At 39.3% G+C, this 13,175-nt stretch overlaps 1 protein-coding gene across 1 annotated transcript; it reads left to right on the top strand.

Moving 5' to 3' along the window:
- Positions 1 to 321: 321 nt before the first annotated feature.
- On the top strand, positions 322 to 10,666 carry LOC111673385 (sodium- and chloride-dependent creatine transporter 1-like). Its single transcript, XM_023431158.2, has 3 exons — positions 322 to 449; positions 857 to 1,027; positions 2,158 to 10,666. Exons 1-3 carry the CDS (start codon positions 363 to 365, stop codon positions 2,290 to 2,292), a joined length of 393 nt encoding a protein of 130 aa, XP_023286926.1. The 5' UTR covers positions 322 to 362; the 3' UTR covers positions 2,293 to 10,666.
- Positions 10,667 to 13,175: the final 2,509 nt, after the last annotated feature.

Genomic DNA, 13,175 nt, shown 5'->3' with positions numbered 1-13,175 from the left:
GTCATAGGCATAAAAAGTCATAAAATGTAAAAAAAAAAAATATTACAGTAATACATAAAAACATCAAAAAATATACCATAGTTAGTCAAAAAAGTCATAGTATACCATGTCATAAAAACGTCATTTTATAGGAAGGCATGAAATGTCATAAAAACGTCACAGTATTGTAAGTTAAAAAACGTTATACTTATTTTAATTCATACATAACTCATACTAAAGTACATCATACTAATGTTTGAAATGTAATGAGTTCTATAATTAGCTTACATGCAACATTAAACGTTAATGTGTAGTGTGTCAGTGATGCATTTTCGTGATTCTCATTGATTGACGATTATTCTTTTTCAGGTGCTGACCGCTTCATGGATGATGTAGCTCGTATGATTGGCTATAGGCCTTTCCCCTGGATGAAGTGGTGCTGGTCTTTTATAACTCCATGTGTCTGTATGGTAAGACTGCACACCAGTAGTCCATAAGAGAGGATATAAAACCACAGCCACACCATAGGTTTCACAATTCTTTATTGTATTTGTGATGGAAATTTATAAGTAAAACTTACATTATGAACAGACAGGATTTTATACATACCAATTTATATTATTTCATGGTTATTTTTCAACACAACATTTCCCATATTCACCAATTTAAATCACGGGGATACAACATCAGCTTCAAAATGAATTGTCTAAATTCAAGAAATATACTTTTCAACAGAAATTCACAAGAAATTGATATTGCTATTATTAATATTAGTATTATTATAGTTACTACTAGTAATAGTATTTTACCAAAAAAAGTCCTGTGTTAGGCTTGAAGACATTTTCCACCATGCCCGCTTTTGTTGCCTCCTCTGTAGGGCATCTTTATGTTTCACCTGGTGAACTACAAGCCGCTGACCTACAACAATGTGTATGTGTACCCGTGGTGGGGCGAAGTGATTGGTTGGTGTCTGGCGATGTCCTCCATGCTCTGCATCCCTGTCAGTCTTCTCTACAAACTCTTCAGAGCCAAGGGAACCTTCAAAGAGGTCAGCACTCCTTCACACTACACACAGGTCATCAAATAAAAACTAAACCAAATATTTTTTTTAATCTTTTTAAAGGGATAGTATGAGTTCACATGCTGTTTTTCACATCAAACATACATTTTTTAGGATGAGGTTAAACATTTCTGACTGATAATGATAACATAACTCATAACACAGCCCAGTCATCCAGGAAACAGCAGGTTGTCTTTATAGAACACTGAAACTTTACATTTATATTTTACAGTGGAGGGAAGCTACTCTTAAACCTGTGACTCTGCCCAAAGTGCAACTCTAATGATTGAGGAGTTACCAAATCCAAATGTGGCTGAACTCAAACTTTGTTTCAGTAAAATATACCATAGTATAGCATGTCATATAAAGGTATGTCCAAGTATGGTAGTAAATTTTTTTTATAATCTAGCATGCCATATTAGAATATATCATAGCACAGTATGTATTAGTTAACCTTGTCTTAGTATGTAATATGGCCAAACACAGTTAAGTGTCCCAAGTATAGTAGTTTTTGTCATAATGTCATATTAAAGTATGTCATATCATATAGTAAAGTAGGACAAGTATAGCATTAAAAGTTCACAAGTTTAAGACATAGTGTGTCATAGTATAGTATGGCCAAAGATAGGAGTAAAACTTTGTCAAGCATATTGTGTCATATTATGGTATACCATAGCATATTATGTTATTTTTAAGTACGTCATAGAAAAGTATGTTAAAGTGTCCCAAGTGTAGCAGAAAAACATAGTACATTATTTTTCATAACATACATTTATGTTATAGATACGTTCATCATAGCATAGAATGTCCAAGCATAGGAACACATCCCAGGTACAGAAGTAAAGATTTGTCATAGTATAGTATGGCCAAACATAGGAAAGAGTCCTGAGTATAGAAGTAAAAGTATGTCATAACATAGTTACATTTGTTATATCACAAACTTGATGTAGTAAACTATTAGATTTAATCTAAAGAATGTATTAATATCTGGTACAACCCAGTCCACGTCAGTCCCTCACTGATTAACTGATCTCGGGTTAGTCTGTAACCAATCAGTCTCTGAAATCACATGACTACCTGTCTGCATGACCACTGATGTTTCCTGCTGTGTCTCGCAGCGCTGGGCCCACCTGACCAGTCCAGTGTGGGGGGCCCATCACCTGGAGTACATGGCCCCAGACATCAAGTCCCTGACCTCGCTGTCCCCCGGCACAGACGACAACAAGGTCATCATCTTTGAGAGCGTCATGTAGGCTGTAAGCTTCATCTCCATCCATCCCACCTACGACAAGATCGCTGACACCTCGCTTCCATGACCTCCACCTTCAGATTTACCTCCCCAGGTACTAGGCCCCAGAATAGACTCTTGAAAGGATCAATCATTGCGTCTCCTTTGGAGGAACTGATTGACGATTGGTTGGTTTCCTCAGCTCCTCCAGATATCACCAGGTACACCAAAGCTGCAAGGTTTCTTCATACCTGTAAAGGAATAAAGGAAGCAGCTCCTCCAGGAGGTTTTTATCATTACACCAACAACAAAATGTGTCATTAAAACCAGCAGATCCCTCTGATTGATGATGAAGGGCTCTGATTCCTCTGGTTCTCTATAAAGAAAATATCTTTGACAACATGTCAAACCCTGGAGGGGCTGAATAAGAACACTGGTAAGATTTTCTTCCTGGTGGAATCTCACTGTGTTGAAAAAGCTGCTGAACGTCTCCCGTCAAGTCAGAGGTTGTTGGGCTTCCTCCATCTTAGATTAAAGGTATCAGTGCAATTTTGTCTTGGGGTGGGCGGGCTGGATCACACACAAACCTGACAGACAGCCATTACACACATACACGCACACACACACAAACACACAAACACACAAACACACCTCCTGTCAATATTTCATCACACTGACAATATAAAACATCAACACTGAGACTGGTGTGTGCAACCTTTTTTCATTCAGCTGCAGTTTTGCAAAATTAGAGTCTAAAGTTGTTGGTGAAATTTTGGAGACTTTAAATCACTGTGTGTGTGTGTAATGGCCGTTCATTAAGACAGAATTCTAGACAGACAGACTGACTGACCCCCAGAAATTACCAAGAGGTCAATTGCTTCGTAACAGGAATTAAAAATGACAGACTGGTCTGATCTTCAGTCTTGTGGTCAAATGAAAGGGGTAGGAAAAGATGGGTTCAGTTCCTGTAATCAGTACCTAAATTGCAAATTTTCTGGATTTCAGTTTTTCCCCTGAAAACTGTGAAATACACTTTGACAGATCTCTGCTACTTTAATGTGGCATTTTATTAGAGAATTGGCAACAGGACTGAAGTGTTAAAAACACAAAACAATTCCTGTTTCGGGGCAACCAGTGGTCCATGAACGCACTATGCTGCCAGGAAGCCGAACTGAGCTCAGTGAGCCCTGAAGGCATCATCAGACTGTCCTGCTTCTGAACGAGCCTTTGTGAGCACTTTATGTGACACTCTGATTGTTGAAGCTTGTTATTGATCTAGATCCTAAACCCTAATCAGGACTGAAGTCTCTGTCGGACTGAAATGCTTTGGTCTTCAGCGCAGCTCGTTTCTATCCGGTTCTCAAGATAAATACTGTGAATCACCAGCTCCTACTACTGATCCCAGAACAGTCCTGACTCCTGGGCAGCATGTGGTCCTCGGACCGCTGACCTCCGATCTGTTTTCCACAGTCACACGGAGGCTTGATTCACTCAGGCAACAATAGAGCTGATGTTAGGAGGAAGGTTCCAGTGAGAATTCAGCCAGTCCAACTTCCTGATGCTTTCAACCACAATTCTTGGACTTTATCACCCTTCAAGTTTGCCAGTTTGTGGTTTCCTCTGAATGCAAACAAACAGAAGCAAAACAATCTCAACTCAAGAGCCAGAGCTTCAAATGAACTGGCAACTAATTTGATAATTGAATAATTGGTTATGCGTTATTTATCGAATAAAAAGGCCAAACATTACGTAGTTTCAACTTCTTATATTTTACATAGAAGTGGTGGTTGGTTGATCGATTCAGTCACTTCCCATTGCTGTATTCAGGCTGAGGTTGAAGGTACATCGCATGGTTTACCTCAGCTGATGGATCACCTTAGTTATCAGGCTCAGGAAGAGAACCTGACACATTCCAGTCATCCCACTGAAAAACCACAGTCTCACCCAGTAAATCCAATCTGATCTAACACTTCAAAATAAAATCGAAACAAGCAATCAGATAAAAATCAAATAAAAATCTGTTAAACTGTTGAGCAGAGTCTGAAATCTCACTGGATCTGACCTTTAACCCCTTCATGTTCTGGATCTGACCTCCTCATGAGGAGGTTCAGGCTTGTGTGAGAATCAGGTCAGAGGTCGGGCTTGGTTCTGCGTCCCCCGGGTTGACTGAAGTGCCAAACGGAACGATACGCACCCTGCAGGGCTGATCCCAGACCAGGGCTCAAGGCTGCCAATATCAACCCATTCGCTCCTCTCTGCCTCGTCTTGTCAATCTCATTAAAGCTGTGCTCCTCCCACAAGACACCACGCTCTCCTCAGGAACAGCTGATACTTTCAGTTTTATTATAGTAACTGATTTCCTTCTTAATGAAACCAGTTACTTGCTTTAACTGAATAACTGGCCCTGAAACCAAGACCTACAAGTAGATTTGGTCCACTTTATCATGACAAAGTAAAGCAAAAATAACATGTCCTTGATTCAGTTTGATACATGTACGATGATTCTGACAGATAATTCATGTCGGCTGTAAAACTTAAAACTTTTCTGTCCAAGGAAATCCAGTCCAGACATCATTACCAAACTCAGCCCCATTAGCGCCACTGAGCAGATACATAAAAGGGTTCACTCTTTACAAAAATGTTTAAGTCTTAAGTTTAATTGGCTGAATGTAATTAGATTTTCTGACACTTGTATCAGCCTCTTTACTCCCTAGTTCCCAGATCTACTAACAGGACCTTCACCGGACCACCACCATGTTTGTTAGCAGCCTCAGAACATGACTCATTGTAATGTGCTGCTTAACTGTCAGTTTATTGTCAGACAGCTGACAGACGAAGGTTTTCATGCAGTCGGATCAGCTGGTGGCGAGATGAGAGCTGGAGGACTCAGCATGATGCCAAGCGTTGCCTTACGTCGTTGTCTTAACCCTAGAGCCCATACGGTTGACTAGCCAAACCCAGAGCCCTACAGGACGTCCTGTGTATGGCTCTGGTTTACATCCCACTAATCAGCAGTCTGTGGGGGCGTGTCTACAACTCTGTCTCCTAGCAACCACTCACCATCCACCTGTCACGGGGAAACATAATGATTCGAATGTAAGATATATTAAACTACATACATTTGCACATTGTTGTCAAATAATGTTGCTAGCACTTTGAAAAGAGTCGTGTTAGAGATCGTGTTTTGTTTTACATATTGTAAAATGAATCAGAGATTTATTTTGTGGAGGCTTTTATTTTGCTGATACATACAGTATGACAAATATATATATTGAATATCTTTGTGTGTTATCTATATTTGATGCAGTATGTAAATGTGATGATGATGATGATGTTGATGATGTTGATGATTGTTCACGTGTAGCCGGTGATGACGAGCAACAAGCCGCACCAAACGACACCGGCTGCGACCAAGTCGAGCTTCAGGCTACCTCACTTCTCATTCAGACTTTCAAAATAAAACTTCTTTTAGCTTTTTATGCAAATGTTTTGTCAGCGCCGTTGGCGGCTGCTAGCAGGAGGGGATTGTGGGAAGCGTTTCTGGAAATGTTTCCCTCTTCGTCCCCGTTTCATGTTGCAGCTTTAAAGGTTCTCCAGCATCTGTAAAAATTTGATAAACTGAAAATCTGACATGCAGGAAGCAATAAAAAAATCTGGCACCAACTGCAGTAACTGTTTAAAAAATGAACTAAAACTTTAAAACTGGAACTAAAATGTGTCACTTTTTTGTGGCTCTGTATTCATTATGAATTAAACTGTATTGGTGTAGTGAGGCCTTTAAACAGCGCCTGACCGGCTAACGTGAACAAACAGCAAAGGGGCGTGGCTTTTATTTTGGTGGGTTTGCTGCGATGCAGTGATGTTAAGGCTGTCGAGGCTTTGTGTGGCTCTGAACACACTTCGAAAGGGAATCTTTTTTTTTTTTTTTTTTCTTATTCTCAAAGTGCTCAACTGTTTGAGAGTTTTAGCTTTAGATGATTTTAGCTTAATTTTTTTCTTTTGTGTGTTTTAATGAATATCAGTGTTTTTCCCTCAGACCCCCCACGGCTCAGATTCTTACTTTATTATCATCTCTGCCAAGAAAAATTAATCTGCTTGTCTGATTTGACAGAATTATTTGCACAATTAAGTTAAATTGATGTTTAAAAGTGAAGACTGTGACTCTGCTGTTTCAGTCTCTGTGTCTGAGAAGTGAAGCTGAACCAGGCAGAACAAACCACTCACCACCATCTGAACATAGACACAGTACTACAGCTACAGCTACCTCAATAAGGTGAGCTGGTCCACCTGGACAGATCAACATGCAGCAGAAAAACTACTACATATCCAAGCATTCAGTGGGAGCTTTGAGACAGCAGTCACATCCAGACACTGAAAAACACCTTGATGATGGTGGTAAATTGATTTACATGGGGTGTAGAGTCCATGTTTCCAAAATAAGACCCAGTGAACCAATGGGCCCCCTGTCTGCTAGTCGCTGTCATGATCACACAGACGATTAAAGTTTAAAACCAAATTCTGATTTAATTTAAACTGACCCTGGTTTCATATGTTTCAGAGCCAGTCAGTGATTCTCTCAGCTGTCCAAAATATAAACTCAAATAAAACTGAAATATTATTTCTCCAGCTGATTTCTTCACTACTTTTACAATTTAAATTGAATCACTTATTATTTTTTTTATTAACATTTGTTCAGAAAAAAAAAAACAGTTGAAGAATCTCTTCTAAATTTGCTGTTATAGTTTTCACTGAACCATTAATGTGTTAAACTAAAAATCAGACTAATTAAGGATGAAATCCTCATTAGTTGTAGCTCTGCATTGGAGCTGATGTGGCTGATGGGGCTGCAGATCACATGTTGTAGAGGTCACAGTCATGTGACTCAAGTGCCACTGATGTTTCCTTTTATCTCACTAATGAAACTAACCTGAGGCAGTATTTTATAGAAACAACATTTAAAACTGACATTTTAAACATAGAATCTTTTTTTTGTTTGTTTTTTAAGCGATGTTGTAACATTACTGTTTTTTAAATGTTCATGTCTGGTCTTTGGACGGGAGCCTGGGAGGGTCAGAGGGTGGAAAAGATGAAAAAATCTGCAGCCATTTAACACAAAAGAAAATATGAAAAAAAAAAACAACTTGAAAAAATGAACGTGTACATTACCAAACTGATGTTGTTTCATGTCATTTTGTCTTTGTGCTCTTCTGCCAAAAAAAATACAACAAACATGTTGAGACAGTATCTTTTATCCAAAACTATGACATGCAGATCTGAAAGACACTGAGCGGAAAATCACATTCAGTCTAAAAAAAAAACAAAAAAAAACACGGCACACTGCTGTGAAACTGTCGACAACACTACACACACACACACACACACACACACACACACACACACACGCCCTCTACTGTTTACACTGATTATCTTTAAAGATGGTTTTTATTCTCACTCAGACTAGAGACAGACTGATGAGGGAATTTCATTACTAAAATTAAGTATTTCATAATTAATAAAGTAATTAACACCCATTTATACTCTAGATGTAGATACAAACACTCATTCCTTCAAAATTCTCTTTAATTTGGATGTTGTGAAAAGGCCATCAAAATCAAATTCATTTTTTAAAGCTGCTCCACTCCATGTAAACATAATATATCAGATATATGTTTTTCTGCTGCTCCAGAGAAAGAAAAAGTAAAATAAAATAAATGTTGCAACTTTACTTTTCCAATGTATCCTTAACTTTAAAATATGATGTCATATTTTACGATTAAAATGTAATGTTTTAAAATGCCATAAAACAATTGATGCAATCCAATCATGCATTTTGTTCATAAAGCAGCTTCTCTTTTTATTAATATTAAAATATAACACGTTTTGTTGTAACATTACAGCTTTTGGCTCAAAATGTTTTAACTTTGCTATTGTCCCTAAACCTCAACCACACACATTTAAAATGATCATGTTGTGTTACTGCTGGAAAAATCAGCATCAGAGTTTAATGCTGAGTGAACTCATCATCAGTCTGTCTCTAACACTGACCAACAGACAGTTCACAGAGTGATGTCAGAGTGATGTCAGAGTGATGTCAGATGACTGGTTGTGTGTATTATGGATTATTATATTAGAAGAACTGGATGGGGCCTTATACACATAAAAATCACTTTTCTATGATCTGGGAAAGTTCAACAAACAAAAGACCTTCATATTTTAAAACTTCATAACAATAAGAATATTAAGCTTATTTGTAGTTGGAGATGTCCTGCCAACAGTTTTACAGACGTCTCTTTTAAAATGGTGGTCTACGGGAAAAAATACTTTTGGACTGTTTTAGTTGCAGTACCACAAGTGGCCACCAGTTCTTCATACATCCATGGCGTAAACTGAACATGCTATGCAAAGAGTCGAGCTCCAGTCTGTGTGTTTTCAGATGAACGGTCAAACATTCAAACTCTGATGACGATGCACCATTTGGCTTCCCCGACTGAGAAACCTCAGATCAGACCGGATCTGGGTTTTGCTGCCAAAAGGAAAAGTGGGTGAAGGGGAAAAACATTTCGAACCTGAAACTGTAAAAACAAACGGCGTCTGTTTGTTCTGACCGTCCTCTGCAGGTTTTGATAATCGATACTGTCGAACAAACTTCACTGTCAGCGGGTTTCCTTCAGTGGAGAGCGTCTGCTTCCTAAAAAAACATCTCAACTTTGTTTCTCAAAAACCTCCTGCTGCTCTCAGACCAGCACAGAACGGACTCACTCACAGCAGAGCTTTTAAAGTTATTAAGAGATTTTTCTTTTATTCAGCTTCGTTTTAACGTAGATTATTTTTTAGATTGTTTTTGAAAATGATTTCATTTTCATAGCCAAAAACATTTGCCAAAATGTTTTTTAACCTCCAAATAAACAGAGAACAATAAAAAAGGAAATGAAGAAAAAGATGATTTTTTTAATTTTTTTTTTTATTTGTTTCTTTTAATTTCTTGTCACCGCTGTTGTTTTCTGGGTACAACATGTCACTGGTGCTCCTCATAAACAACCAAAATCTTTGAACATCAAATGAAATAACTTTCTTACCTTGATGTTTTTTTGAGACGCTGATGTTGTAGCAGTGGAACTAGCAGGAGGCGCTCTCCTCCGGTGGGAAATCCCATCGTGTTTGGGCAGGAAACAGAGAGCGAGCCGCCTCAGGCTTGCCGTACAGAGCGGATGATGAGCGGGAAAATGTCACCGCTACTACCGCAACAAAAGAATTAGAACATGTGAACGAAATTACATCTGTTATAGGAAGAGTTCCTGCTGAGTTAAAATAAGTAGATGAAAAATGAAATCATGGTAAAGTAAAAACTCTCACAAGCTTAACTGGAATTTAATGAATCAGAATTGACATCTGAATTAGCAATAATGATTTTTTCATTGTTTCATTGTTGTGATCGTTGACAACGTTGGAAAAACAGTCGTAAACATTAGCAAAAAGAATTAGTAATAGTTGTCACTAACGTAGCTGTAAAGTGTTTTTTTTTAAGCCTCTTTTAGCTCCTCAACAGTGTCTTTCTGCCCCTTTTCCTATTAAATCACATTAAAGAGTCTGGTTAAGGTTGGCAGTTAAAGAGCTTAGGTTAGTTATTGTTTATTTTAGTAGGTAAAATAGTTTCATGTTAGGTAACCGTTCTTCAGTAACTAACCAGTTGTTAGTTTGACAATGAGACTAAATGTATACAGTGTCAGACGTGGAAAAATCCCGATAAACAAAGAAAAATCTGACAGAGCTGAAGATAAAAGACAAGATAAAAGTATTTCAAACTTTACCACTAAAATCTGATAAAGAAATTCTGTTGAGAGTTTTTATTTTTATTTCAGATATTTCATCTATTTATTTCCTGTTCAGGACAATATCTGACATTTTATCTTGAAATCTTCTCAGTTTGACGCTGAGACTAAAAGGTTTTTGTGATCGTTATTCTTCAGTTGTGCTGGTTTGAAAATGTTGAAGCTGAAGCCGTGTCTGTGTTTCCCGCCCAAACTGAGCCACATGGTAACCTCATTCATCCCAGTGTCGGTCATTTTATTGTAACTGTGTCTCTATGACTTCCTGTAAACCGCAGTCTTCCATCCATAACTGTAGATTAGACAATCGATTAGGTGATAAGTAGCTTAATGAACTAGTAGCTGTGTTAACGATAGTAACGACCCTCGGGGCTCGACGTTAACGAGCCACCGGCCAAAGACTCTGCGGAGTTGATGATGAAAGAGTTAACTCTGGGCCCCGATGATGTCGCCTGTGTTTCATTGACCTTTGACCCCTGCGAGGGTCTCCATGCTGTAAACCACTGTGATCACTGTGCTCGTTCACCAACGACTAAACCAATGGCAATAAAACCAGCGTCATGACAAACAGCTGATCTGTCTCCATGGTTACTGGGTTGTTTGGGATGCAGTGGGGAGAATCTGTTATCTGTTATTGGGGCCAAAAGAATTCACAATAACGATATTATCACCATATATATAGAAAATTTGATAAATAAATAAATAAATAATGCTGTCAGTCAAATGCATCTTTAACTTTGTTTATAGTGTTTTGCCTCAAATGTTCAGTGTGAACAAGCAAAGCCGGGTTAACGAGACGTCTTCTTCACAGCAGTATAGCAAATAACGGTGCAGGTGTGGGACTGATACTGAACCAGACCAGGAGCCGTTATCCTTCAGGAGGAGGCGGCTGCATCAGAGCGCATGTTTACCAGTGATCAGATCAGACAATTAACGATACTGATAATTGCAAAAATGACTGATATTGGCCGACCCCTTGACCTTATCTACTCCATCAGTACGGTGTGTCTGGTGTGTGTCGCACTTGAGACTTCTACAAACTGATTGAACAAACAAACCCAACGATGAACACAGAGTTCAACAGACTCCAGGCAGAGCCAGAGGCATATTGTTTTCGGGTTGTCTGTGGATATGTAGATCCCATTCTCGTGAGCACCATATCTCAAAAATACCTTGATGTAACTTCTTCAAATTTGGTACAAATGTACAGTTGGACTCAAGGACACACTGATCAGATTTTGGTAGTCGGAGGTCAAGGTCAAACACTATATTTTGAGAACACAAAAAGTGTTTTGGCGGAGACATACTGTATGCAAAACCGTGAGGCGGTATTTCTAGTTTAACTGCTGTTTTTGGTTTTGCTGCCTGACTGTATGAAGTGCTCAGGGAGAGAGAACATGCTGGCCTATCATGCCACAAAGGTTCGCAGCTGAAATCGAACCGGAACCGTTGTGGTCACGTGGTGCTCGTCTTGAACCACTCAGGACTCAGCCTCATAAAACTGCTGCTTCTCTGGAAAACAGTTTGACACGGACTCTGTGAAACACGACAGCGGTTCATCCTGATGAGTGGAGTCCAGACACTGACCTATGTGTTCTCCTGTTTCTGCTGAAGTCTCTCAACAGTCTGAGGACTCCTGACTTGATGGTGTTTGTGTGTAGATTATTTTCTGACTGACAGAGTCTGACATCTCCCTGCAGCCTGAACACCTTTAACACAGTCTGAACTTCCACGAAGCAGAAGACAGAAATACTGGAGGCTTAAAAAAAGACCTTCTCCTGTCAGCGGTTTTAGACACAAGGCGCTCGGGTCGGCTATGAAAGCTGATCTGGTGAGACGGTGCGGGGGCTCCGCAGTGCAGCTCAAACCGGTTTCCAGAGCCAAACGGACGTTTAGACCAACAGCTGCCTTATTAAGACCGAGAGGAGTAGGAGGTGAAGACGGGACGCTATGTTTAGACACAACTGACACTGAATTATGTCAGTGTTTCTCTTCACATGTTCAAGTTACAAAATAGGAGATTTAGTCTCCAACATAAAGTCAAATTTAGGCTCCAAAACCGCCACCTCAGCCGTTTTAGGGTCTTCATGAAGGACGCTTATGATGTACTTATGACAGATTCCTAAATAGTTTTTAATGAACAATAATTCACTTTGAGCTGCTCTGGTGTTATAAACTAACTCTAAGGCAGAGGGAAGACACCTGGGAGACAGTCGGTCTGTAACTCCTCCGTCTTTGTCTCAGTAAAACAATCTTTTTTCATTTTAGCTTCAGTCTTAATTCAATGACACGGAGACACGAGGCTCGGTGGAATCAGTCAGCTGGTCCACAAAGGGAGGCCGTCTCTGCTGGAGAACAGCAGGAAGCTTAAGGACAGGAAGTTAAATATCCTAGAGCTGTGACTGAATCCCTGATCTCTGTGGGTGGACTTGAAGAAACTGGTCCATCACTGCTCACCACAAAGTTCAACTGAACCACAACAAATCTGAGAGAAACACTGAGCAAATATTCCACATTTAGGTCCACAAAGCTGGTACAAACATTTCTAAACAGACTGATGAGGAAATCAAACAGACGCTGTGATTATAACCATTGAAAACTGTCAATAAAGCAGTTTCACATTTGAAGTCAGTGTTTCACCGGCGCTGTACGGCCAACGTGAGCGACAGGGAAGGTGTGGAAGCTGAGATTGCTGCTTTGTTTAGAGTTTTCCTCCTTTCCAAATGTTATTTATAACATTATCTCTAGATCCAGATCAGTTTGCTTTCTCAGATAACGACTGAAATGTCTCATTAGTTTGGGACAACAGAACACTTTTTTTTTTCTTGAAGTTGTGTTTTCCACATTTCAGACTTTAGTTAAAACTTGCATCATAAAACCCGGTGACAATTAACTGGGAAACAAAGAAGATGATACCTGTGGACTGTGTCGATGCTCCTCTGGTGGTTTATTTCAGCACTTTGTGTCTCGACTGTGAAGAGTCAGGATTCAGCCCACCTGCGAACAGCGCTCTCTACAGTTTAACATAACTGCCGCCACCAGTTCACTGTCAGAGGATTTTCTTCAGCATATGTGAAAATAA

The sequence above is a fragment of the Seriola lalandi genome, unplaced genomic scaffold (assembly GCF_002814215.2).
Source record: "Seriola lalandi dorsalis isolate HSWRI2012SDOR001 ecotype SW California unplaced genomic scaffold, Sedor1 jcf7180002054917, whole genome shotgun sequence".
Classification (NCBI taxonomy): domain Eukaryota; kingdom Metazoa; phylum Chordata; class Actinopteri; order Carangiformes; family Carangidae; genus Seriola; species Seriola lalandi.
Note: the sequence above shows the minus strand (reverse complement) of the source record. Positions and strands in the feature narration are given on the sequence as shown.

What these genes read in the sequence shown, in the direction of transcription:
- LOC111673385 (XM_023431158.2), top strand. Translation starts at nt 363, where the DNA reads ATGGATGATGTAGCTCGTATGATTGGCTATAGGCCTTTCCCCTGGATG. An exon ending in TAACTCCATGTGTCTGTATG is followed by an intron (nt 450 to 856) that starts GTAAGACTGCAC and finishes CCTCCTCTGTAG; the next exon opens with GGCATCTTTATGTTTCACCT. An exon ending in CCAAGGGAACCTTCAAAGAG is followed by an intron (nt 1,028 to 2,157) that starts GTCAGCACTCCT and finishes TGTGTCTCGCAG; the next exon opens with CGCTGGGCCCACCTGACCAG.